A 25,227-nucleotide genomic window follows, 5' to 3' on the forward strand; every position below is an offset into this window, starting at 1 on the left:
GAGTCTCCTTCTCTTCATCGCTCCCTGCTCCCCCAAGATACGGTTCATACCCCCACAGGACAGCCTACTCTCAGTGGCAAAAAGGGGATGTAGCGGAGGAGGCTCACCATGAGCCTGCCTGTTACTAAGCTCTATTTGGGGTGCGAGCAGTCTGGAGGCAAAAAGAGTGCGGGTTTGAGTCCACACTCTAAACACAGTGCAGGCGTAGCTACTGTCACCAGCTACAGAAAGTCATAGAAGCAATGCTACTGTTGCCAAAAATAATTCCCTTTTAAATTCTCATCTAACAAAAGAGGGAAAGAAAGGAAAGTTACACCTTCTTTAGAAGAATGAAAACACAAAGTTTTAGTTTTTGAAATGTCATTCAAGCAAATCATTTTCACTATTTGCTCTTATCTTGCCTGCACAGGCCAGAGCATATTTGTTCACACCCCRTGAATATCAGCAGGTCAGGATGGCTTCCCAAGAGTCTCGCTAGCTTCACTGTGAGTCCAGTATTCCTGAGGGAGCACTTCTTATTCTCAAACTAAAAAATGCCATCTTAAAAGTGGGGGACTTTTTGTTTCTGTTTTTCCCATAGAAATTCTAATTTCCTATCTAAATTTGCTCAGGGACAGCTTATAATCAATATGTTCTTGTGCCAACACTTTCTTGTAGCTAAATATATGTTGGCTTTATTCCTTGGTATTTAAGATACTATCTCAGCTTGTGCTATACAGACTACACAATGGGGAGGTCTTTGCAGTTTCTCTCATGTGAAGAGCATCCTTCAGCAGTTTCTCTCTGAATTTATTTAATTTTGAATTAAGCTTTCCTGACTATTCCAAGTGAGGGCTTTCTAATATCCTGGGAAACTTTCAAAGCTATCAGAAATACCTCATGCTCTCCCATCCTAAGGTCTCACTGAGTTACCCACTCTGTCTTATTTTTCTTGGGTTAATAAACCCAGAGCTTTCTTATGACCTAATATCTCTTACCARTGAGCTCCTGGACTTAGAGCCAGAAATCACTGTTGCAACTTAAATCATGGCCTTACAATCAGTATGAAATTTCATACCGTTTTTATTATTTTATCTGCCAAGGCCATCCTATCATTTCAGCCAGTTTTCATACAGTACATAGGATTACACTCACACCTGCAACACCGWGCTTGGGAGAACAGGTAGCCTCCTTTCATAGGTCCAGCAGCAGACAGAAAGCTGCAACTCACACACACCATTACTTGAACATAAAAACAAAACGAGCAACCCCGAGTCAGATATATTTGGGTAAATATTGCTCAAGCATCCAGAGAAGAGGAAATAATTATCCTCTGAGGATATCCCAAGCCTCTACAACCACATCCCACACAACAGCAACATCACAGTCTGCTTCAGGACCTACAAAAACAAACCAAAGTCTACAACTGCAAGCCGAAGCACACTGCCAAACTCACCCACTTCATCTCCTGCGCAGCAACTTCCTCTTTAACAGCTAAAAGGTTTTCAAAGGTTTTCAAACAACGAAAAGAAATTAGACCACAAGATAGCCCCCCAATGCATCAGCTGCTTCATGAGCCACCCGCAGGAAGAGAAAACAAATATCCACCCCATCACCTCTGTGAGGAACTCACCTGGGACACGAATCTGAATCCTGCTCTGCTGGTTGCAGTCTCCCATACCCAAGACAACGGCACACTGGGGTGTGTGCACACACACAAAACCAGCCCTTCCAGCTGAACAGGGGTATTTTTAATTTTCCTGGGGAAAAGAGGCTTGTTTTGAATGAGGTGTTTCAAATTTCAGATTTTTTTCTTTCCTCGGCCAGAAGGGACTCATACTCAACTGTTGCAAGTCTCATCATACATTCTGAGGTATATAATAAAATATTAATACCTAATGAATGTCTAAGATTGATATCCCCATCTCCATACAGAATCCATGGAGAATCTTCTCACCTCTTCTGTGGCCATCCATGCTGCTGACTGCCAATCATGACAGCCTAGCACTTGCACTTGATGTGCTTGGGTCTTGGCCCCTTTTGTCTAGGGCCTGGGAAAGCTATAAAGTATTCTCTCTTGTCTCTCTCTGCCCACATTTAGTATTTTAAATAGGCCTTTCTGATTTCAGTTGTTGTTGACTGCTTTGAATAAGAATAGGCAACACAGGTAACAAACACTCATTTCATAGCCTGTGTCCATCAACTGCTTTCCTACTGTCATTAAAAAACAGAATTAAACTCACCACAGAGACAGATCTTAGGACAGGGGTCACAAAGACCCCTGTGTGTAGGGTAACTCTTTGTGTTAACAGCACACACACTACACACCTGTTACACACGTTTCTCACTGTTTGCCCTCAGTGTGCATCACTGCAGAGAGGGCACTTTGTCACATCCCAAGTTGAGATGACATTTCTGCCTCACRCTTTACTCCCAAATACGCTGGCAGCTTGCACCTTCTCTGCCTTGCCCCGAAGCCAGCAGCAGAGGTATTGGTGGAGATGTCAGAGGTGCATGGACCTCAGCTGCTGATACAGGCACCTGACATGCCCCACCAGGCCCCAATTATCCTGACGGCCTCCCCTGGGCCTCCACCCCTCACGTGCCACCCCTGAATGGCCCCCGCACTGCATTTAGCTCAGGCTGGGGGCTATGGTCTTTATCTGAGCTGTGGGTGCTCTTAGCTCTTGCTAGTCCTGTTGTTCTACAGTGGGACTGCTGCCTGTGTTTTCCTGCTTGACCTCTGAGCTGCCTTGTTACTGCAGGCTTGGTGGGGACTTCTGTGTTTTAGCTCATCCTGTGTAGTGTTGCTGGACTGGCTTTGGYTCCTGCTCAGGTACTGTGAGACTCTGTTGGGGGCACTTCTTTGCTCTTGCCCCTGGTGCTGGGCTTGTTTTTCCTTCCTAAATGGCCTTTCYCCAGCTCTCTCTGTGTCTGGATTAGCTGAGCTAGTGGCAATGTGTTGCATAGAGTATGCTTCCCTTTTCTCCAGCTGATTGTAATGTGTGTTATCCAAAGTATGCCTGGCAGCTCTTCCTTCCTAGATGATTCAGAGGAATGCTCTGTGCCCTCTAAGGTAAGGGAGTTCTGGTAGTACTCATCACCTTCCTGATCTYCTGCAAGGTATCCATCACCCTTTTAATTCCAGCCCAGAGGAAAGGGCCCATTTCTGTAATCTGGTTGCTTGGGAGCAGTGGTCTGGGGAGCCCCTGGAAGTTAGGAGTAGAGCAAGRGCCTCCTTCTGCAGGTGAAGGCAGAGCCCTGGAGCAGGCTGTTTGAGATGCAGAGGAAGGAGGGGACTGGAGCACTCTCAGCCTGCCCAACAGCTTTCCTTTGGCCCCCTCAGGAAAAGGGTGCCCYGGTGCTATGGGGACCGGCAGGGAGGGGGAGAGCTGTCTACAAGCTGGTTCCCCTCTCCAGCTGTGGGTCCCCAATGTCCCACACTGCTGACTGTGCTCTTCCAACAGGCTTAGGGGTAGGAGGGAAGAGGCAAGGGGAAAACCCTAGTCCTAAATAGATGGGCCAACTGGTCTAACCTAGGTTAACAGGYTATTCTTTCCCCCAAGTTCCTGCTTCTGATCTAAAAGCTACCTGTGCCTTGGCTTTAGAGATGCTTGGATTGCTGGAGCTCAGTGTGTGGAATGAGCCTGGGTACTTTGTTCTGTGCTGGGGAGGGCTCTGTGCTGCTGCCTGCCCCAGCTGTACCCCTGGGGGGTGTGGGTTAGAGGACTGGCAACCAGGGAGCTGCCTGTTAGTCCCTGACCCTGCTTAAAAGCTTCCCAAGGCAATGGRACATTTCAGAGCCCCCCTTTCTGCTCTTTTTGCCAAGCAACATGTGTGGAAAAACCTACGATCCTAATGCATAGCCCAGGCATCCTCCTCTACACAGGGGTGGTGGCGGCTGCTGGTGACAGCCCACGGGCCCTAGCGCCTGCAGCCTGCCCTTGGGCTGCTGCTCTTCTATCCCTCCTTCTCTGCTGCTGCCTCCTCCCTGTGTCAGGCAGGCAGCAGCTGGCTGCAGCTGTCCCCTCTCTGCTGCGCCCAGGGATGCAGATTCTCTCCTGTGCCCAAGCAGTGCAGGGTTGCCTTCCTCTTCCTCCTCCTGTGCCTGGGAGAGCACCAGCTGCCACGGAGCCTTGGCACCTGTAAGTGGGGGCACCCACTGCAAGKGGGGTGGGGGGTGGCTTTAACACAGGTCAGGCTAATCTTCCCTGCTGCAGCAGCCAGGGTAAACTGCAAGTGCTCTGTTAGCAACAGGTTGGGGTGGTGTGGGGGGGGTGCTGCTCCAGGGTGGTGGSTGCCCTAGCATCCTTGGGATGTAACCCTCATGCTGCCCCAGAGGGTGTGGGACAGCAGTATTGACCTGCCTGTGTGTGGGGGGGTGGCAGCAGCTGCTTCTGACTCCAAGGGCTTCCTGGCTCCAAAGGAAGGGACTTGCCCCTGAGGGCATGTGGGAGCCATATGGGTAGTGGGGGACTGCTGTGAAAAAGGTATTTGTATACCTGCTGCTGAAAGCGCTGCTCCAAATGCTGTGGCCATTAATGCCTCTGTGGAGCTCCAGGCTTTTACGATATGCAGAAAAGCGACTCCTAAAGATCAAGCACATTGCTGTGTAAGAGAGGCTACTAGAGCCACTTGTGTAACTTAATTAGCTTTTTTACTGACCAGCTACAATGAATGTTAACTTTGAAGAGCTGAGATAATATCTTTCAGGGCATTTGTCAAATGTTGCCAGTTAACAGAGGAGCTCTGCTGCATCTGGCATTTAGACAGCTATATGCCAAGTATGAAAACTATTTGTTCAGTTTACTGTAAATGAAGTTACTGCATGYCTGGTGCAGTGCATTAGAGCTAGGATTCAGGTTGTTCTATCTGTAGTAGTYGAGACGGTACAGCTCTTCATGTTAGCAGTGTAACTGCACTTGGGTCAAACACCAAATGTGCACACATGCATGTAGGAACAGCCTTGACTTAAAATTTATGTTAAGGGGAATCAACAGTAAAACATTTGTATGTAATTTTGGGTTGTTTTATGTCAGAAGTTGATGCTTTGTAGTCCAATAACTACTGACTTGTATCAGAAAAGCTCTTGAAGGGGTGACTTGAACAKTCATTTTTTTCAGTAACTAAGAAAATAGTTATACCTGTTATTTTGCTCTTATAAATAGCTGACTACATGGAGGGGGGAAGCACTGGAGCTGGAARTACCTTCTCCAACTCTACAGAAGAACTTGGCTTTGTTTATTCTTTAAATTTAAGTTTGAACCATGTCCAGTTGCTGCTGGTGTAAAATGCAGTACAACTGGCTGTGATTTTTGTTGGGGAAACAGTAATGGAATGCAAAATTCCTTGCAAGGGAATGTGTTTTCAAGGCTGGCAGTTAAGTACCTATAGGATGGCATTGCAAACCAGACAGAAGGACCTGCATTCCTTTACCTCCCCCAAAAAGGAAAAATCTTTGGAAGAAAAATAAACTTAATTCCAGTCCCTGCTGTTCATGAGGCAGAAGAGGAATGTGCTTGGTCCCATCTGCACAATGGGCATACCACAGCCTTTATCATGTAGATGTTTATCTCCTCTTTCATGACTATTGGTATAACCTAGACTTGCTGTACAGCAATCTAAGGTCTGGTAAGTTAAAAGCTGAGTTTACCTACTATGTAAATTTTGCCAGGTGACTTATTTGTATGGATCTCAAAAGTATGCATCCTGCACACTTGGATATAATAATGGACTYCTCTTGCTCTGCTTCATGTTACATAGAGATCTAGCCACCCACAACTTTGCTGAACTCCCTGYGGCTGCCTGTACAGTGATGTACAGCAGTCCTACAGTCCAAGGTACCCACAGGCACATTCAGAGGACTGGGGGAAGAAGTGGGTAGCAAACCGCCTGGGGTGGTGTGGCTATTGCTGATGTATGAGCTGCCARAGGTCTGCTGAGGGAAGAACAGGATGATATGGGGAGTAAAAGACAGGTACCAAGATGTCTGGCTGTCACAGCTCTTCTGCACATTGTTTGTGCCTGGGGTCTGGCCAATGCCACTTAAATCAGAATAGTTCAACTGCTTCCAGAGCCTTGCTCTAGTCATGCTGTGATCTGTCTTTCATTCATCAAGCTAGTATTGCTTGGTAGTTTCCACATGAATCAAGATGCACACAAAACCAGACTCTGATCTTGCAGCTCTTTCTCAGATGAGGGTATTGGTTTTCACACAGCCATTCCCACTAAAGAACTAAAATGGGATTGCTTGCCCTGACTGTCTCTGCTTACAGAACTGAGGTATTTCAAAGGTAAAAAATACAGGATGAGTTTAACAGGGTTGCTTTCACCAGGATGCCTGAGCCACTGAACTGCTGAACATCCTGAACCAAACTGAAGGCAGCAGACAGGGCTTCATGTTCACCAGGTGAGAACTACCTTTATTCCTATAAATGTAAGTAGTTGGCAGTTTGATAGTAGCTGAAGCCAATATTTGATGTGTTAATACCCTTAGATCAAGAGAACTGATTATATCATTCTACTGTAGATGACTTTCTAGACTAAATGATTGCCAGTTACCTCACACTAAGGATGAGAGATTCTGAACAATTATTTTTCYAGCTCAAACTTGTAGCAGAACAGGAACTATAGGCTGATCACCTTTTTATCTGAAATGCTTTGGCCCATTTCAGCTTTTTGAAATAACAGATAAAAGGTGTCCAAAGAGTACTGCACTGTCAAAAATCCATTGTCATATTTCTGAGAAATCACTGTTCAAATTGAGCTGCTTGTTTTCAAGGTAAGTTACCTTTTTGTTTAGTTTCAGCAGGCATTAAAATTAAAGCTTAAAACCCATAGGGCTGAGGGTTTCATTAAAATGCTACTAGTTGCCAGGTGACCCTAATCAATAGTTAGAGCTATCTTGTTTTGTTAATGCCTTGTAGTTAAAATGTAGGTTGCTATAGCAACTTGCTGGTAGTGATATTATATAACTGGTACAGGTTATGGTATTTAAGGTATATGTTCAAGCTATAGGTTCAGTACAACAGTTCAATGGCCAATTAAATCTAATAGCTCATTCAGCAGAGCTGCTGCAGATACAGAAACAAATGCAACAAGGAACAATCAGGGCATATCGTAGTTGCTTTCTGTGGGGCCAAATCCTTTCCACCCCTCAAGCCCTCTTGTGTTGAATGTGAGGAGTTCAAGTTAGTTGAGTTCAAGACCTCAGGGTGCGGGTGCAAGATGAAATAAGAACCTTTGGGGGCCTGAAATACATCTGTGCAAGTAATTCACAGTACATGCAGGCAGTGATGTCTTTGTAGCTGGTTTCACGGATGTGTTGGAGTTGTGGGTAGCTTTCTGAAATCAGCTTAGTGCAGACTAAAAACCAGGATGCCTTACCATGCCACTGTGTWACTCCTGGGTGCTTTGAAGTCCTTGGTGCTGCATGCCAGTCTCCCATCCATCTCTGAAAGGAACTGTTCTACCTGGGGAAAAGCACAGAAGAAGAGCCAGGGTGACTATGTGGGAAATAGCTTCCTGTCCTCTTAGCAGTCTGTCAAGCTAAAGCTTTAGACTTTGAGCTTCCCTATCCTAGCATGGAAGCTAGGTGTAATAGGCATCAGGATTTTAGATGTTTCTGTCATATCAATTAGAGGCACCTATTGGTGTTAACCAAGTGAGGTTTAAAAGATGAGTGGAGTCAAATATTCAGTGTGTAACAACTGAAGTCACTGGGGCAGTATACTGTGAAGATCAAGCATTAAATGGATTGTAATGATTAGATGAGCTTGCAGAATGAATCAGTGGATAGTTAAGGCAACTGATAGTTAAGGCAGATGTAGCTTCTGCTTTTCTAAGTGCCTAAAGCCAGCTATTGGAGCCTAGGAAGGTGTGTGAAGAGCTCACTACTTGTCTACTCTGCTATCCTTCCCCATGCTGCTGGCTACTTCTAGAGATGATAGGCAGGTGAAATCTTTGCTCTAGCCTTAAATGGCCAGCCTCATCCTGTATGTAGCATATTGAGCAATTTAAGATAAGAGGTATTGTCTTTGGACAAATCTCACCTTTGGCTGTGGCCAAGTGTTAAGGATTCAACACTGAATTGCTGCACACAGTCAACCTCTTTGTGCTTTTCTTTCCAGGAAAAATATTCTGCTTAAGTTCTGAAGCACCATCAGATACTTCACTTCCTGGGGATCTTGGGTGAGGAGGTGAAATGCTATTTTGATTGGCATAAGCCCTAAACAGCTATGCATGATGTGAAAGAAAATCAAAAGACAAGCACTTTGATTACAGGTTCATGCTGAAAGTACAACTGATTGAGTTTGGGGTAGTGAACTACAAATAGCAGGAAGTAGTACATCTTGTGAAAAAGGATCCCATTTTGATATATTATCCCTAATATAATGTTGGCTGTTACCTAACTTAAAGAAATAATTGCATATGATGGCAAGTCACCCAAAAAGCAGCATTGGCGTGACCCCTAGCTGAAGACAAGCCAGGCTTGCAGCTGTTGCTCCAACCCTCCCTACCACCTGAAATAGGCTCTGTTTGGAGAATGGGGAGGGGGTACAGCTTCCTCTTTTCCAAAGAGATTTCATGAACACATGTGCTTTTCAGGAATAGAAGTAAATATCTGGAAGGAGGGTGTCTCTCTAATTTGTGTCCTGTTGCTGTAATTTGTGGCCAAAACTTGATGTTTACTAGGCATCTTCCTCAGTTTTTCTTCCCTTCCCCCYGATTTGTGGAGGAAGTATTTGTGCTCTCCTGTATGTAGACAGGGCTCTAATATTGTATCAAGGTGTCCGTTCCTCTCTGTGGAAAGGAAATGAATATATTCCAGATACTGGGCTCTGTGTGCCTTCATGCCTCTCTCAGATTASACAATGGCATTTCTATGCTAGAAGAGACTGAAATTAAATCATTATGGCTCTTGCTCATTTTGAAAAGTGATTGTAGATGTGATCAGTGTGAAGAACCATTGTGATATGTTTTTATGCAATGGTATTGCCTTTGTTCAGGCTTCTGGCTGGCAGCTCACAAATCTTTAGGTAGGAAAAAGGGGGCTGGGAAGGACAAGGTGAAAACACTTGGTTCTACTTAGCTAGTCACTCTAGCTAAAAAGATTTTTCTGGACAAATATAAATTTCTCTTTTAATTTATGTTCTAAAACATGGAGGTAATGAGGTAAATGTAACCCAATTCTATCACTGTAGCTTATGTTGTGYTACCCTTTCTGGCATTTAAGATGAGTGTTTTGATTCCCTTTAGGAAAGGTATTCTAGCACTTCCAAAGGTAGATGTCACAAGCATGCTATTTGCTAGCTTCCTTCTCTTCCATTTAACTTATGCTTGCACAATGAAAGCTATTTTGTCACTAAATGTTATTTTTCATCCAGTATGCCATAGTGAAAGCAACTTGATGATAATTGATCAGATTTCTTGCATCTTTTCTTGGTCTGGAATAGGTCAGTAGAAATTAACTTAGCAGGGCAAGGAAGCTATTGAAGGGAAGAACACCAGCTGGGTAACCAGGGAAGGGGATGGCCTTTGGTTAGTCCTCTGTAGACTCCTGCCCAGGAGGAATAATTAAAGAGATCTACTTAGGATCCACCATGAAGCAGTCTTCATCTTATTCCTCAACAGTGTCGYGTGAAAGGGAGGGACGGAAGGCCCTTCCTTATCTTTATAATTTACGTTTGCCTGCCAGAGCCCCCCTGTTTGAGGACTTTCCCTGAGACAGTTTCGCAAAGTAAAAAAGAATAAGATTTTATTAAAGCGACAGATACAACAGGTTTGGAATTGCCGTTGATAAATGCACTTGCTGCTACAAATTTTCTTTCCATGAGCTCAAACTAACAATTAAGCGCTTTCAATAATAATATATTTTCCTGGGTAACGTCCAACGTTTGTTGGAGGCGCAAGTCTTACCAAAGAGGCGTCCCTGTTTGGGGGAGGGGAGAAGGAGGCTCGCTCGTCAGCAATCTCCGGTGAACAKGTCAGCGGTTCAATTTTCTTCCCTTCCAAAAACTTTAGTGAGCTATCCTCTGTTTTATAGTTGCTGAAGGTGGGATGTGGAAGTGCGGCAGACATACTTCATTGGCCAGATTGCCATTTGCGTGGTTGTTGGGGGTATGCCCCCCTTATTTACATATCATTATGCAGCAAAGGGYGTGATTTTTAATATGGTAAGCAGGGATAATGAGGCTRGGGGTACTATAGGTCAACAGTTAGTCTGTGAGCAGCAATTATTTTTTGGGATGCAACCCTTTGTGGTCAGGGGCGGACCGTGATACCTCCGTATCGCTCCCTCCTCCGCCGTGCAGCTGGAACAAACTGTCTGGCCTTCACCAGCTAGTTCGTTACTCATGTTGCAAAAGSGTGATGTGCTTTGGCTGCCACGTACTGTTTTTCCCGTGTGCCCCCTTATCTTTCTCCCTGAATTCTCTCTTGTTCCCACAAACAGCCCCCGGGACTTAGGCTGAAATTTCTGGGCAGTACCAACAGGCTACCCTTTGAGTGAAGTTGTAGCATGCCCAGTGAAACCTGCTAACACAGACTTGGTTCACACCCAGGAAGTCATATTGGTAAATAGAGCAAATTCTCTATTTGAAGGTAGAGAAGTTCTGTCAAAGCACTGGTGTGCTGAGCCCCACACTGTCAAATGCTATAGATATTTTGGTGCCTTGCATAGGTTTGGGGTCAGGAAGTGATGCGGAAGTAGGACATCTGCCTTCCAATTTCAATGGCAGCACTGCTGTATGAGYTGGGAAACTGTTAAGAAAATTGATGGGATGGAGCGGTGGGGAGGAGGAATTGGAACAAAATCAAGCTTTCTATTAACCCAAAGTGTAGACCAAGTAGCTCACAAGAAAGCTATTTTATCTTGTTAAATGTGCTAGGTTTAATAATAAACTCCATCTGGAGAGATGGTTGTAAAATCTGTACCCATATTTGCATTTCCAGTTACTCTTGTGCTGGTGTCAAACTGGACCTTGATTCTCCTGCAGCAATGCTTGTATGACACTGGCTTTTTTATTTAACATAAAATACAAACTTACATATACAACAGTCTGAGGGAAGCCTTAACACCAGAAAAATCTTCTGGTGTGTTCTGGCAAATTAAAAATCTAATGCTTCGATGTTGTCTCAGCTTAAGCTGGGGAGCCCTCCTGTAGTCTGAGCAAGCTGTTCTGTGGTGAGACCTCATCTACTTTAACTGGTTCCCAGTGGTATGTGGGGATTAGGCTATAATGCAAGACTGGCTTTCCAGCTACCTGGAGCCTTGGACAGCAGGAAAAGGGTGGCAGTGGGGGGGAAGTGAGTTACCCTGCTTAATTTTTTTTACTTAGGACCATCTCTTCCCACCAGGCTCATCCACCATCTTAGGTGACAGAATAGGACTTACCTCAGTGACAGTGATGCCCTTCATGAGGAAGCAGTTAGACCTTTCATTGGTGACTAGTTGCAGAGGACTCTAGACCTCAGCTTCCTGGTAGTCAGGTCTCTGGCAGTCTGCAGCTTTGCCACTTCTGCATGGACTGAAAACCCAGKGTCAGTGTGCCCTGGGCTCAGTTCTGGCTACTCATCCTGCAGTGATTACAGGATCCTCCCTTAGCCCCTCTAGTTTTCTGGGGGAAATGCAGAGCCATGACATAGTGCCTGCTTCTTTGTATGCCAGTGTAATAGCTTACAACCTGACTGATGGGCTCCTTAGTTATTTTATCTGTTTGGCAACTGTCCTCTGCACTAGARCATCTCATTGTTCTCCCACCCTTCAGTTCCTACCTCTATACTGGGATTATACTTGCTTCCTTCTACCTACTCTCCCAATTACTGTACTCACACTGAATACTCAAAATGAGGCAGGTGTCATCTCCATTTTTGAATGGAGACATTCCTTTTGGACAAGGAACAATTGAAGTGCAGAGTGTTAACCTGCACATCAGATGAGATGATTAAGCCTTGTGGCTTACCTTCTAGCCAGTACTGAAGGGCTGTGGATAGTAAATCAGTTGACATGTCAGGAGGTTGCCARTTGGGAGTCTCCTCTTCCATTGGTGGGAATTCTGTGCTGCAAAAAGCCCAGAAGCAAGCACTTAACTGTTCCCCTAGCTTAATCCAAAGTGCTTACTGCTAAATGCTCTCTGGAGTGCCTCTCCAGTGAAGGAGAAATGCTCAGACCAGTCCAGGCTSTAGTTACTGGAGTCCCTGGCCAATTTCCCATGACGGATGGGAAGCTGCTACTTTGATTTGATCTTGGGAGATCTTAATTYAAATAGCTTAATTTTATTCAAAGCATCTTGACCACTATAGTTTAAAGAGCTGCCTTTCCCTCTCCCTGGAGTGGAAAATAATGACTTGATAATAAATGATGGACCAACTCTGCTGTACTGAAGCTAAAATGCATTACAAGCAGTGTACCAAGGAATAGTGGAGGGCAACAAGCATGTGATGCTCTGCACCTGTCTCACAGGAGCAGTGGACTTGTTTGCTCTGCTCCCCTTAGCTAGGGTTATCATATATATATATATGAAGCCTTTGCTAGCCCACTTTACAGACACTGCTAATGCTGCTGCACTTGGCTATACATGTGTCAGTAAATGTTGCTCTCGCTGCAGTAGCGCTGTCCTACAGCACTGTTGGTTAAGGTTAACTGCTGAGCACCAAAGATCCATTAAATTCAACTAGAATCTTGTCACTTCTCTCCTGCATGCAAGTGTCTAGATGGCAAACTGTGCTTGTTGCACCTTACCTCTGCTTTYTGCAGTCATGGCTGTTAAGACTTTCATTCCTTGGTTGTAGAAAGTTAAATCTTCCACTTCCAAGTGCTAGACTATACTGCAAAAAATAACAGCTCTGAAAGGGGCATCCCTCAGAAGTGTTAATGTATTTGAAAAGGTACTAAACAAAGCAAACTGCATGTATAACCAGAAATGGATGCTTTTCAGAGTCCTTGTGTTATCCATATGATACTGCATTTAGGTGACTTCAGTATTATCAGGTGGCGTAACTGGACACGCAGGAAGCATTCTGATGTGTTAACTTGGCTTCCATAAGCATTATGATGGCATTTGATTAGATAACATCTGTGATGAAGATCTATGATCATTCTATACACATACATACTAGGCTCCTCACTCAGGAGAGAGCTAGGTATTAATTTAAAGCTTGGGCAAAAGTCTTAACATGAGCAATTCAAGCCTTGTACTAATGTATCATGGATCTTTCTTGTAGCCTACTCAGCTGAGTGCTTCCCTGATGAATTTATCTCCTGTGCTGATGAGATTAGTGGTACTACCATCCCTGTTTTCCATCCTGCTACTGAAGGCAGAGAGAGGTCTAAGTGTAAACAGATGATCCAGAAACTTCAGTTGCACTGTGAGTCATCTTAAGGGAATCATCAAAAAGATGACCAAAATCACTTGCAYATATTGGGGGGGGAGGGGGGGGACTAATAGATCTGGTGACTTTCTAGGCAGCTTAGTGAAGTGGCTGGAGGCTGGATAAGTGTGCCTGTGCAGGGAAATCTTGCTTAATCTAATTCCAGGAAATAGTTGGCAGAGGTTTCTGTTAACATGTAAAATTGCCTGACAGACATCCATGAAAGACTTTAAACTTGGAAGCTTAAAGGTTGGCTAAGCATTTAGCAACAGAAAGTGGGATTATAATGACAAGCAAGAAAAATCATCTTATAGTGTAGGTTCTAATTATAACATGTGTATGTTGTACAGACATATTAAGGTAACATACACAGAAAATATTTTCTCTGAGCACACCTCTGGTAGTGAAGCCATTAGGTAACTTGCATTTTCCTTTGTAACCAAGAACCTACTCAGCTGATGTTCAGACACCATCATGGTATCTGTGTATACTATCARTCCTTGTTCTTCCCTACATAGTCTGTCATGTAGCTTGATGATAAATACAAAAAAGCAAAACCGACACAAACTCGTAGCTCATATTAAACCTTTGGCCTAAATTCCAAATTTCGGATTTGGAATCTCTTTATGGGGAAAGTGGGTGGAAACCATGAATATGCTGAAAACAAGGGGGATAAAATTCCCACACTGGTATCTTAAGCCYTTCCACTAGCAAAGGGCAGGAAATGCTTAAATACAGCAAGGTGTTATGAATTTTCATCTTTGGCTTCATTCAGAGTGGTCCTGATAAGTAATACAATATTAGTTTGTTGCAAAAGCTGTGTAATACTACTTGAATTTCATGGAGAAGAACAAAGCAGAGTGAAACTTCAYATATTCTATACAGTAAAAGTAGTAATTTGCTGCTGTGAATGCCCTACCTACCATAGCATCTTTTGATTTACATTTGACTAGATCTGTCTCTTTGACAAAAGGCTCCATATTCCTGGCTCAGGTGGATGAATAACAGACAGAAATAAAGAGAAATTTCTTGTTTTATCTCTTACAGTAATCCTACTGATGGCATTACCCTTCACCATTAAGGCAGGAAAAGTGCAAGATTTCAWGAACAGACTTTGACAAAGTATTTTCTTTGGTCTCAACTCATATTTCCCAGAAAACTGAGCATTAGGGGAGGATAAAAGCATAATAAGTCCACTTACYGTAGTGCTGCATGCAGCTTTAAGATGGGTACTTTCCCTCTCATTTTCCATTTATAACAAGGAGACTTGCTTTAGATTTTCTTCCTGGAACAAGTGGATGTCAATGGGAATAATATTTTTATCTTATTTTTGGTATGGCTCTTTCATCACAGCTCTTTCTTAGCTGAAAKCTTACCCTTTGTGACACATTCAGTGGTTATTTTCAGGTAAGACATGATTTATAGAAGTTCCATGCAAAAGCTCTTCAACTGGCATATGAACAGGTAAATCAAACATTTACTTCTACAGTAAACTTTACATACCTTAATTCATAAATATCTTCAGACTGTGCTAGGCAATTTAAGCCTTTTGYGTATAGAGTTAACTATTTCTGCTTTTACTGGAGACAGTACTAACTGCAAAATAGTTATAGCTCATAATGTCAAAGAAAGTTAATAAAGAAACTTAAATCTGTAATGAAATCTTTACTCACCAAAGAAGCAGTTCTGCCTGTCGCACTTAATAGAGCAAACTGAGCTACTTTGTTTTGTYGAGAACAGAAAATTGCTGTATTACAGTATGTAGTGTACACTTCTCAAGCCTCAGCCTGGTACTGGCTCTTTGGCTGTTGAAGACTCAGCTCTGTAAGAGATGGCAACAGTCCTGCTTACAATGAACTGCAGACATGTCCTTCACATCAGGCCTGCTGAAGCGCAAGTACTGCTATGATAAAGAATTTGATATGCACAGGAAATGCAGAGAATACACTGCCACATCTTTTTGAAGTCATCTCTTAAGTGAAATGATTCCATCCCTTTCAGTCCTTCCTTATAAATCATGATTTCTAGTTTGCTCATCTTCCCTGCTATGTTCTGCTAGACTTCTTCCACTTTGCCCACATCTGTTTTCAACTGAGGTGACCCAAACAAAACATAAGACTAGTTGAGCCCAGAATAATATGGAAGGATTTTCATGTGTTCTGCAAGTTAGTTGTACTTACATATGCAAATGGCAAACACCCTACGAGGATGTCATGCCAACTGCTTCTGTGTTCATTTGGTGGCTCAGTACAACCTCCAGATTCCTGTGTGTAGGACTGCTAGGTAGCCAGTTACTCCCCAGCCTGACTTGTGAAGTGCTCTGCACTTGTCCCTATTGAACACCATTTTGGTGTTTAGTCTGCTTGCCAAAGGGAATGGTCTTTACAGCAGAAGTGCCTGGCTGATGATTAGGCTTCTTTCCCTGATATCATTCCCCAGGGTCCCTTCCCCTTCTTCCTTGAGCATGTCCCTCTTCTTAAAGGCAGAGATCACATGTGACCATTTTCTGTTCTCCTTACCTTACATGTCTCCTTGAATTTGGAAAAAGTGCTACTAATAATACTTCACTGAGTGGGGAATGTTCACAGTTAACTTTTTTAAAGACAAAAACAATTTGGCCTTCTCTGTCAATAGCTTTTCTGATCCRCTGGATCATAGGTCAGTCCCTTCATTGTTCCTCTCCTTATTTCTAATACAGTTACAGAATGAGGTACTTCTTTTTTTTGCCATCCCTCAGTAGCTGATGTCATTTTGCAAGCTGCCTTTTCTAGCTTTTCAGCAGAACATAAGGCACTGTCCTTTTCCAAGGTCTCCAAGAAATGTGTGTACTTGACCCATTATTGAGTACAGAGCTCAGGACAAGGACAAGATAAATCTCGTGGTGCTTACCACATTACATTTTCTTCTTCAGCTATGACGTGTGTGTTCTTCATGCCTCTGAAGCTTCCTTATTTTTGTCTGGTTTAGCTTCTAAGGTCTCAGAATTGTGATGAGATTTCACAAAAAAGCACAACAATAAAACTGGATGGTTATGCACAAAGGTGAAGCAGTACTGGCTGTCTCTGATGGTTGCCAGAGTTCTTCCATGTGGCCAGTATAAAAACAACTGCATGTACTTCATAATTACCTGGAACTGTTATTGCAAAAATGCAAAATTAAGTCTCCATTTCTGATGGCATGAGATTGTCCTGCTTGTGCTGTGAGACTTCACACTGCATATTTGTTTATGGGTGATGTTACTGGGATTTTAACAGTTTGAGTCTAGCATTTTTAAAAACCCAGTCTGTGGAACTGTAGTTTTTGACTGGTTGAGGCTGTTGCCTTGCTTCTTTGTAGATTTTCCTCTGGTACATTAGAAAAGAAGAAAATTTCTGTGCTCCTTGCCTTTTTCTGATGTAATGACAACAAATGGAATAGGAATGCCATGTCCTTATCAAATTACCATGTGGAAACTAATTACTTTTATTTATCATCTTGTAATATTTACGTAATTTTTTTCCTTTTTCTCAGATGACTTATGCTTCTGTCTTCCATGCCTCTCTAGGTTATTTATCCTGGTCTATTTTAGCTGGCAAGTACCTTGGCAAAACACAGYGTGTTCCCTTTGTTTCTCCTTCCAGCCAATCCTCTTCCACCTCAGCTTCAATACAACAAAAATGTGTACACCGGGCCATCTCCTGTAAGCTAGGGTATTTGTAAGGCTAGCCCTAGTAATCTTAACAGCRATATCTTCACTGCAGCATTAATTTCTAATTTGGACCTGCAAAAATAATCTAATTGTTCTTAGGGAGTAAGAAAGCGCACGTGGCYTCATGTTTTTCAGACACTTGGGACTGGGTGAATTGCTACTCTTTGCTAAAACTTACAAAACTGAATGTGAGACTAACCAGGAACATAAGTCTTGTGCTAACTGCACAGAGCAAAGCTCATAACTGTTTCTTACATGGTTGCATTTACAGTCTTAGATGCAGTGATTAGCCAAGGGAGAGCTCCATCCACTGCTCTGGCTTACATCCAAAGATGTAGCAGGTGTCAGATTACCAGCAGCATCTGCTCCCTTTCTTAGTGTTTCATTTCCTTTGCGTTAAAGCAAACCCTCTGGTTACTGTCAACRCTAGCTGCCAAGAGAAGGTCTGAATCCAAGCACCCTTGTCTTTTTTGACTTAATATCATTGAGTCGGGAGCAGCCTTAAAAGCAAGTCAGAGCTACAAACCAAAGGTTGGTGTTTGAAATTCCTGGGCACAGGTTTGGGCTTGATCCTGTGTAGCCATGCCAAGGAGAAGGAGACCTCACTGCCTCACCTAGCAAAGGAAGCTCCTGGAAGAGCGCTGCCTCTCATCTAGATGCTTCCAGCCAGCACGCAGCTGGGGTGGGCAGGGACTGCTTGGGCTTCTGCTCTTCACTGACCTGAGAAGGGGACAGGGGAAAAAGAGGAAAGCAAGCAACACTAAATTCACTTCTTGTCCTGGGCCAAAAGGCAGCATGAAAGATACTGAGCTTTAAACGGGGCTCCAGTGACCCAATATCTCCGGGGATTTATAAAGCACAGCTCCACATCTATGCTGAAAGGAACAGTATAAACTACTATTGTCAAATGTCCATCTGTGGATTCTGCTTACACTCTTCATCTTGGGCATGTTTGAATGCAAATGCAGCAGTGCCTCTTTTCTTAAGTAAATAATAAAAGTGGCATTAAAACACCTCCCACAGTAACCGACTGTGACYGCAGAATAGTGAAAGCATTTGATGCATAATACATTTGAATAAAAATATTGTAATCTTTTTTTGAAAGTATGTTGAGTAAAAATAAAAGTAGACAAACAGACTTACTACCTGGGGAAAAAAAAACTTGGCAGAGGTTTTGATGTTATTAAACTCCATTAACAAACAAAATACGGGAAAGCCACAATGTCTTCCTGAGAATTAAAGGTGAATAAATATATCAGGGAATAAAAGGCAGACCCTTTTGCTTCTACTTATGTTTCTACTTAAACAGTTTCTACTCTTTAAGTAAATACATCAAGAAGAAAAAGGCCAGTCCTTCTAGCATTGCTACTTAACAAATTTTCATTTCCTGGGGAGAGGGCTGCCACAGGCAGAGTGAGAAGAGATTATCATTTTCCATCATTACTCCATGGACATGGCAAAAATGGCACGTGCATCATCATTAAGAATCTGTGGAGGCAGTTTGAAACCTTAGTCCCACAAAAAAGGGGCCCACRGTGAGTTTCCTCTTATAATGAAAGAGATGTAGCCAACATTTTCCTTCCCTCAAATACAATTTCATCAGGATTTGATTATTTATGTCTTAATTTAAATTCACAGTAAAGAAATAGGGTAAGTGTCCTGAGGCCATCCATTCCCACATATTAATTTTGTACCTTTTGTCACCAGTTAGTTTTACTCTTATTTCGAGTCAGACTCTGTCCCCTGCCTCCCCCCCTGCTCCCAGCTTTAGGCAACTATTTAGATATGCCTGTTAAAGAAATAAAAACCCAAAGCCCATTTTAATTGTTGTCCAAAAGTCATCTTGCTGGACAGCAATCTAATTTTATTCACCACTCGCTCTACCTAAGTTTCAAAGGTTCCATCTGGCAGATAAAAGGAAACGTAGAAAAAACACTTGAATGCTACTTGCAAGTTAAGTTATCTTGTACCAGTTGTAAATGTCAAGATTCCAGTGTCAGCCTCTTATGGAGGCTAATATTATTTCTATGTGAGTTGTATAATACATAGGTTAAAATTTTGCTATAGTTAAGATTTGACTTAAATTCTAAGTGCAGCTTCTTATATTCCTATAGGAATACAGGAGGGCAAGAAAACAGTGTAGCCTATGTAGTTCAGCTCAATCAATCAGTTACATTCTAAAATAGGTAAGTTAGTCTGGGGCATACAAATTCTGTACCTACCTTAAAGTGGTTCTTTCATCTCCTTCTAGTGTATAATAAAAAGTCTTGCTTGCCTTATCCTCAAACCAACGCGTTTGCAGAAGCGTTGCTACTGCAACAGAGAAGGCATAGATACTTGTAGGTTGAAATGCAGATGATACAATATGAAGAAAGCCACATTYGAAAAAAAGTCTCTGCAAGAAAAAGCCTGTATTTTTGGCCAATTGTGACCTAACACAATATAAAATGGGAGAATTTACTTTATGCTGTGAAAACACAGAGTGGGAGAAGGTATTACCCACATTTTATAGCAGGAGATCTCTGCCATGGAGAGATTATGAATTCCTCAACAGAACAGTGGAAGTCAGTAGCAGAGCTAGGAAATGAATCCAGCTGTCTTGTACTTCACTACAGTCCTTCATGTTTCCTGATTCCTCTTGATCTACATGGCTTTTAAGCAGGGAAGTCAAGTCAGCTGTGATCTAACTTCAACTACACACAAAAAAACTTCCTTTACAGTGAAATGGGACTGGATTTGTATATATTCAGGCAGAGGATTTGTATCACTTCAGACAGGTTTAATTTAATCACTGTTTTTAATTAAGCTCAGCAACCACACTGTTACCTAAGTGCCAGATTACTCAAATTGTCGAGCAAGCTGATTTCTCAAGAATTCTGATTTTTTTCCTCTCAAAATAAACTGTTTAGTTTGTTGCTTTGTTTACCTGACGCATCATAAAAGGCCAGTTTACATCCTTTTTGGGGGGAGGAAAGGACTTGATTTATGAAGCCTGCAGATGGAAAAAAATATGTTAGCAGTCTTACTAGTTACTTTTATATACCCATGCTGTAAAATCAAACTAATAGCATTTGTTGCTTTTCCTGCCCGGGAATGCTCAGAATGTGGACTGTCAAAGTAAGCCCTAAAGGAAAGAGCATATATAATAGTTTTTCATGTATTTCAACACACTGTGTATCCAAATACAGTCCCATTTTTTCAATTCAATTTTAAACATGCTATAATGACCTTTTTAAAAACATCTTTTAAGGCACAATACACTACGAGTAAGAAAATGGATTCAGATTCTTCAACTGATTGGCCTCACATGCTCAGTTTTAATGGGACATACAAGTACCTGTACTTGGAAGGCAATGTCTCCTACGTAGACTTCTACCTTCATCAGCCTTCAGTGGCAGCTGTCTTCATCATCTCTTACCTCCTCATCTTCCTGCTCTGTATGGTTGGCAATGGAGTGGTTTGCTTTATCGTTCTGCGGAGCAAACACATGCGTACGGTCACAAACCTTTTCATCTTAAACCTGGCGGTCAGTGATTTACTGGTGGGAATCTTCTGCATGCCCACCACTCTCCTGGACAACATCATTGCAGGTAGGCTGGGTCACACCACATGGCAGTAAGAGCTCAAGGGGGACTCTCCTGCATTTCTGAGAGCATGGTACATGAGACAGCAACCCCCCACAAATCGTTCCTTAATTCTGTCCCTGGCATACAGAACCAACCCCTTTGATAAGATCTGGGACAAATTTAGAGCCCTTGTATTGCATCCTGACCTAAGGGGCAAAACCCTTCACAGACGTAATCTCTACACTGGTTAAAAAAAGTTTAGGCACCCCATTAGATGCCTTGCAGCCCTGTATACCCAGCAGACAAACAGGGTGGTAGGAGGTGGCATAGCTTCAAGCCTACGCAGGAAAGTATGGCAGTCAGCACTGGCTGTCCTGAAGCTAAATTCAACAGTAATCTGAAGTGATACTATATTTATTTTTTGAAGGATTCAGAGGAGATATTTTTACCTCAGATGATACCTTACATTTCCTCTGATTTAATGGAAGCATTCAAGACATCTTCAACTGTAGTGCTCGATTCCCTTTCCTGTGTTGAGGCCCCATTTTAACCTGTAATCACAAATCCTTGTTCTGCTATTTTTCAGAACATCAGAAACACATTCAAAGCATTTGGCAAAGCAGTTATTCATCTAAACTCTGCCTCCCTTACCGCCTACAGCCTGACAGAGCAAACGAAATCTATTAGTTTGGAGGAGGAATATTCCTCTTCTGTTTACATTAGAGGAAGTATAGTACTGCAGTGAGTTGGAGAAAATTTCAATGTCCCATTTCCTTCCAGGATGGCCGTTTGGGAGCATGGTTTGCAAAATGAGTGGGATGGTCCAAGGAATCTCTGTCTCGGCCTCTGTCTTCACTCTAGTTGCAATTGCCGTAGACAGGTAAGATGATACAAAGATGGGAAACCATCTTTTTCATCACCCTAAGGCCACTCGACCATGTTGAGGCTGATTCATTAATCCATACAACATTGCAACAGATCAGAGGCATTTTGCTCCTAGAGCTAGCAAGCAGAACAAAACGTGGCCGTGTCTAAAAAGCAGCCGCAGCAATTTGCTCCTCCATTAGTATCTCTTAAAAATGGTACAGCTGAGCTATACTTGGCTGCCTAATGTTGGTTAGTTCTCCAGCTATTGAACTAGATAGTAGAGACCCTGGTAACTGCTTTGGTTACTGAAGTAGTAGTAGCAGGCTGGTAAGGGGACAGATCATATAAAGAAATGTTAAAAATAAATGTGATTTTTTGGGAGACTTTTTACCAAGACAGCTCTTAAATGGAGCAACTAATTGTAACTCCACTGGTTTATGTAGGATGAGGAGCTGATTACATCTGTTTTTCTTTAAAAATACACAATTTGGAAAGCATGAACATGTTTGCCTGTTTGATTAAATATTCTTTAAATGGCTTTTCCACATATGTTCCTGTGTGTCTTTGCTGCAGGTTCCGATGCATCGTTTATCCTTTTAAGCAGAAGCTGACCATTTCAACCGCAGTTGTCATTATAGCGGTCATCTGGATTCTGGCTGTGGCAATCATGTGTCCCTCTGCAGTCATGTCGCAGGTGCAAGAAGAGAAGCATTTCAGGGTGATCCTTGGCTATGGCAATGAAACCCGCCCTGTATACTGGTGCCGGGAGGACTGGCCTGATCCAGGAATGAGGAAGATCTACACGACGGTTCTATTTGCCAACATCTATCTGGCTCCCCTGTCACTCATTGTTATCATGTACGCGAGGATAGGCATTACTCTCTTCAACACGGCAATGCCTGCAGCGGGAAAACACAGCCAGGAGCAGCGGCACCTTGTGTCCAAGAAGAAGCAAAAAGTAATCAAAATGCTCATTATCGTGGCTTTGCTTTTCATCCTGTCCTGGCTTCCTTTGTGGACTCTGTTGATGCTCTCAGACTATGCTAACCTGTCCGATGTCCAGCTGCAGATCATCAACATTTATATCTATCCCTTTGCTCACTGGCTGGCCTTTTTCAACAGCAGTGTCAACCCCATCATCTATGGTTTCTTTAATGAAAACTTCCGCCGAGGTTTCCAGGCAGCCTTTAAACTTCAGCTCTGTTCTAGGGAGGTGATTCACAAGGAGGTCTATTCGCAGCGAGGCCAAAGCAATGCCATTTTGCCAGCTGCCAACTACCAGACACCCCAAGATCAAGCTTGTCAAAATGCTAAGGAGGAGGGGAAGCCAATTAGGAAAGGAAATTGGATAAATGAGCAGCAGGATTTGATGATGGAGGATCTAGAAGAGCCCTCCAACAATGGAGTTAAGTGAAACTTGCTATGAACTATCTAAATGATTTGTGCCTGGCAGAGTTTATTTATTGTGGTGGGAAATTCATACCCTGTAAGACCTTTCTGACAAAACCAAAATATGCCAATATGTTTCTGTTTAGAAAAAGATATGCAGCTTGCATAATATCTGATTGTTTGATATAGGTAGAAGCTGAATTCAGCCTTCTTTGTCACCAGTTTACATCAGGAGCATCTCCCCTGCTGTCAGTGGTGTCTCCCTGCTCCCAAACTGGAATGGAGCAAAGACATAATTAAAATGGAATTACCTTCCATTTATCCTGATGTAAGAGAAAAAGAAAACTATGATTATTGACTCAGATACAGTTATTCCTGATACTGATAAAGAGGAGAATACTTGTCCATTTGCTTTTCTGAATTTCTTGGAGTGGGTCAAACAGGGTTGCTTAAACAATATTTATGGAAATGCTTCAGCATGTAAGGCTATTTGTTGTTAATGCATGCAATTTTCTTGTTGAAATGAAAACATAATGGCTGTTTGTAGTGTCCTAGCATACCTAGACTATGGGGCTGGATAGAGGAGAAAATCATGAAACTTGTCAGGACCCTGAGCACATCCCCCCTCCGGCTGCTGGGGCTGGGGGCAGCTCAGAGCCAGCGTGGCCAAGGGCAGCCCCCTCCCTCTGCTGACCCTGGAGAGGCTCCCAGTCAGCGCTGCAGGGTGGCCACAGCCAGCGCCGACCCCTGCCCAGGGGAGCTGCTTTCACACGCTGAGGCTCCAGTGCTTGGCCCCTGCCGGAGCTACAGGTCCCGCTGCCTTGCAGCCCTGCCTGCACCTGCCCAGGGCCAGACCAAGACCCTGAAGTGCAGACTGACTTTCCAGCCTGGCCTTGGACCTGCGTCATCCCTACGGACTTGTCCAGGACTCTTGGATGAACCTGGATGCCCCCCAGCCTGCCCTGCTCCCTCGCTGGGGGTGGTGGGACGGGCCCTGGCTGCTGAAGCCCCTGCCCTGCTGGTCAGGGGATCCCCTGCAGCTCCCAGCTTCCCAGCTCGCAGGGAGCCACTGGCCCTCACAGCTCCCTGCCAAAACTATTCCATTAGAACATTTTAATTTACTGTTGAATTAAGAAATACTTGTGTCTGTAGATCAAAATATCCACTAATACTGGATACTAATATTAGTCCACTTTTACTGGACTAATAGCAAGACTAATCCAATAAATTCACTTCTTTATTTAATATACTACCTTTTCCTTTGTTCAGCAGTGGATTCTCCTTGGTACTGCTGCTTTAGCTGCTTCTGTGAAGCCTAAGCCTGTTCCTGGAACTTGTCAATCTGTTATTTGATAAATCTCATTAAGTCAAATATTGGAGATAAAGTATTAATATTTGAACTGAACTCACCAATTCCTAGGTCAACATGTAGCTGTACCCATAGTGCTTCTTCCTGGACATTTTGTATGCCAACTGTTTCCAACCTAAACTGCAAAAAGTAAGCATCTTCAGTGGCATTTCACTTATTCCCATTTCTGGTTGTTCACCTTGTTAATTCTGTGATACTAATTATTGCTGCAGCTTGAGAAATGGAGCGAAAATTTGAGAAATAAAAAAAGAAAAGTTGCTTTCATGGAATAATTTTGATGGGATCTCATTCTGTTTTGTTTGGGTGCAATTCACCCAAGAGGACTGCAACTTCAAGGCTAGCATGAGAGAGAATATCTTGAGGATCTATTCCATCTGAGAGAGCCTGGCACTTTTAGACAGAGTAACCCTGGAGGCATCTCATAGACGCTCTTGACATCGATGAGGGGTCCAGGTTAGTGCAAGATGTGCTACAGGATTAGAGCTTCACCATGTCTTATCCTGTGAGGGTCTAGAGGTGCCAATTACGAGGTAAGGTCACTCCCCAGTGATTAGGTGGAGCGACATGCTCATCAAACTAGAGTCCTCCTTCTCATAAATCTGCACACCTTTCAGATGATGACAGATTTGCACAATTAGGGGAAACCAATAACTTTTCCAGCTGTATTGCCCCAAACTCTTCCTTTCTCCAAGTTACTAGAAAACATGGAAAATATTCGGAGGGGGTAGGAAGCTGCAGCCAACAGCTCTAATTTTGCAGGTGATTTTGTAATGCATTGTATCTAGGCTGGGATTTTTAAAGGATCTAATCAAATACAGATGCCTGACTCTGTTGTGCTCCCTTGAAAAACCCAGCAAAGAAAAATTTTTTGAGCTCCAGGTATTCCACACTTCCTGCATCCCCTTCATCCAGTCCTTCTTCCTTCACTTGTTGTACGTTTTAAAAATGAGACCCATTTTGCCTGGCAAAGTTTGCTTTACTTGGATTCCCAAAGCTTA

The 25,227-nt window shown here is 43.1% G+C and overlaps 1 protein-coding gene across 1 annotated transcript; it reads left to right on the plus strand.

Annotated features, from left to right (window-relative positions):
- The first annotated feature begins 20,261 nt into the window (after positions 1 to 20,261).
- NPFFR2 (neuropeptide FF receptor 2) lies at positions 20,262 to 23,057 on the plus strand. The gene is made up of 3 exons (XM_026090158.1): positions 20,262 to 20,628; positions 21,385 to 21,484; positions 22,045 to 23,057. The coding sequence occupies exons 1-3, from the start codon at positions 20,262 to 20,264 to the stop codon at positions 22,883 to 22,885; spliced, it is 1,308 nt and encodes a 435-aa protein (XP_025945943.1). The 3' UTR covers positions 22,886 to 23,057.
- Positions 23,058 to 25,227: the final 2,170 nt, after the last annotated feature.

This window comes from Apteryx rowi, unplaced genomic scaffold (assembly GCF_003343035.1).
Source record: "Apteryx rowi isolate R43461 unplaced genomic scaffold, aptRow1 scaffold_85, whole genome shotgun sequence".
Taxonomy (NCBI): Eukaryota; Metazoa; Chordata; class Aves; order Apterygiformes; family Apterygidae; genus Apteryx; species Apteryx rowi.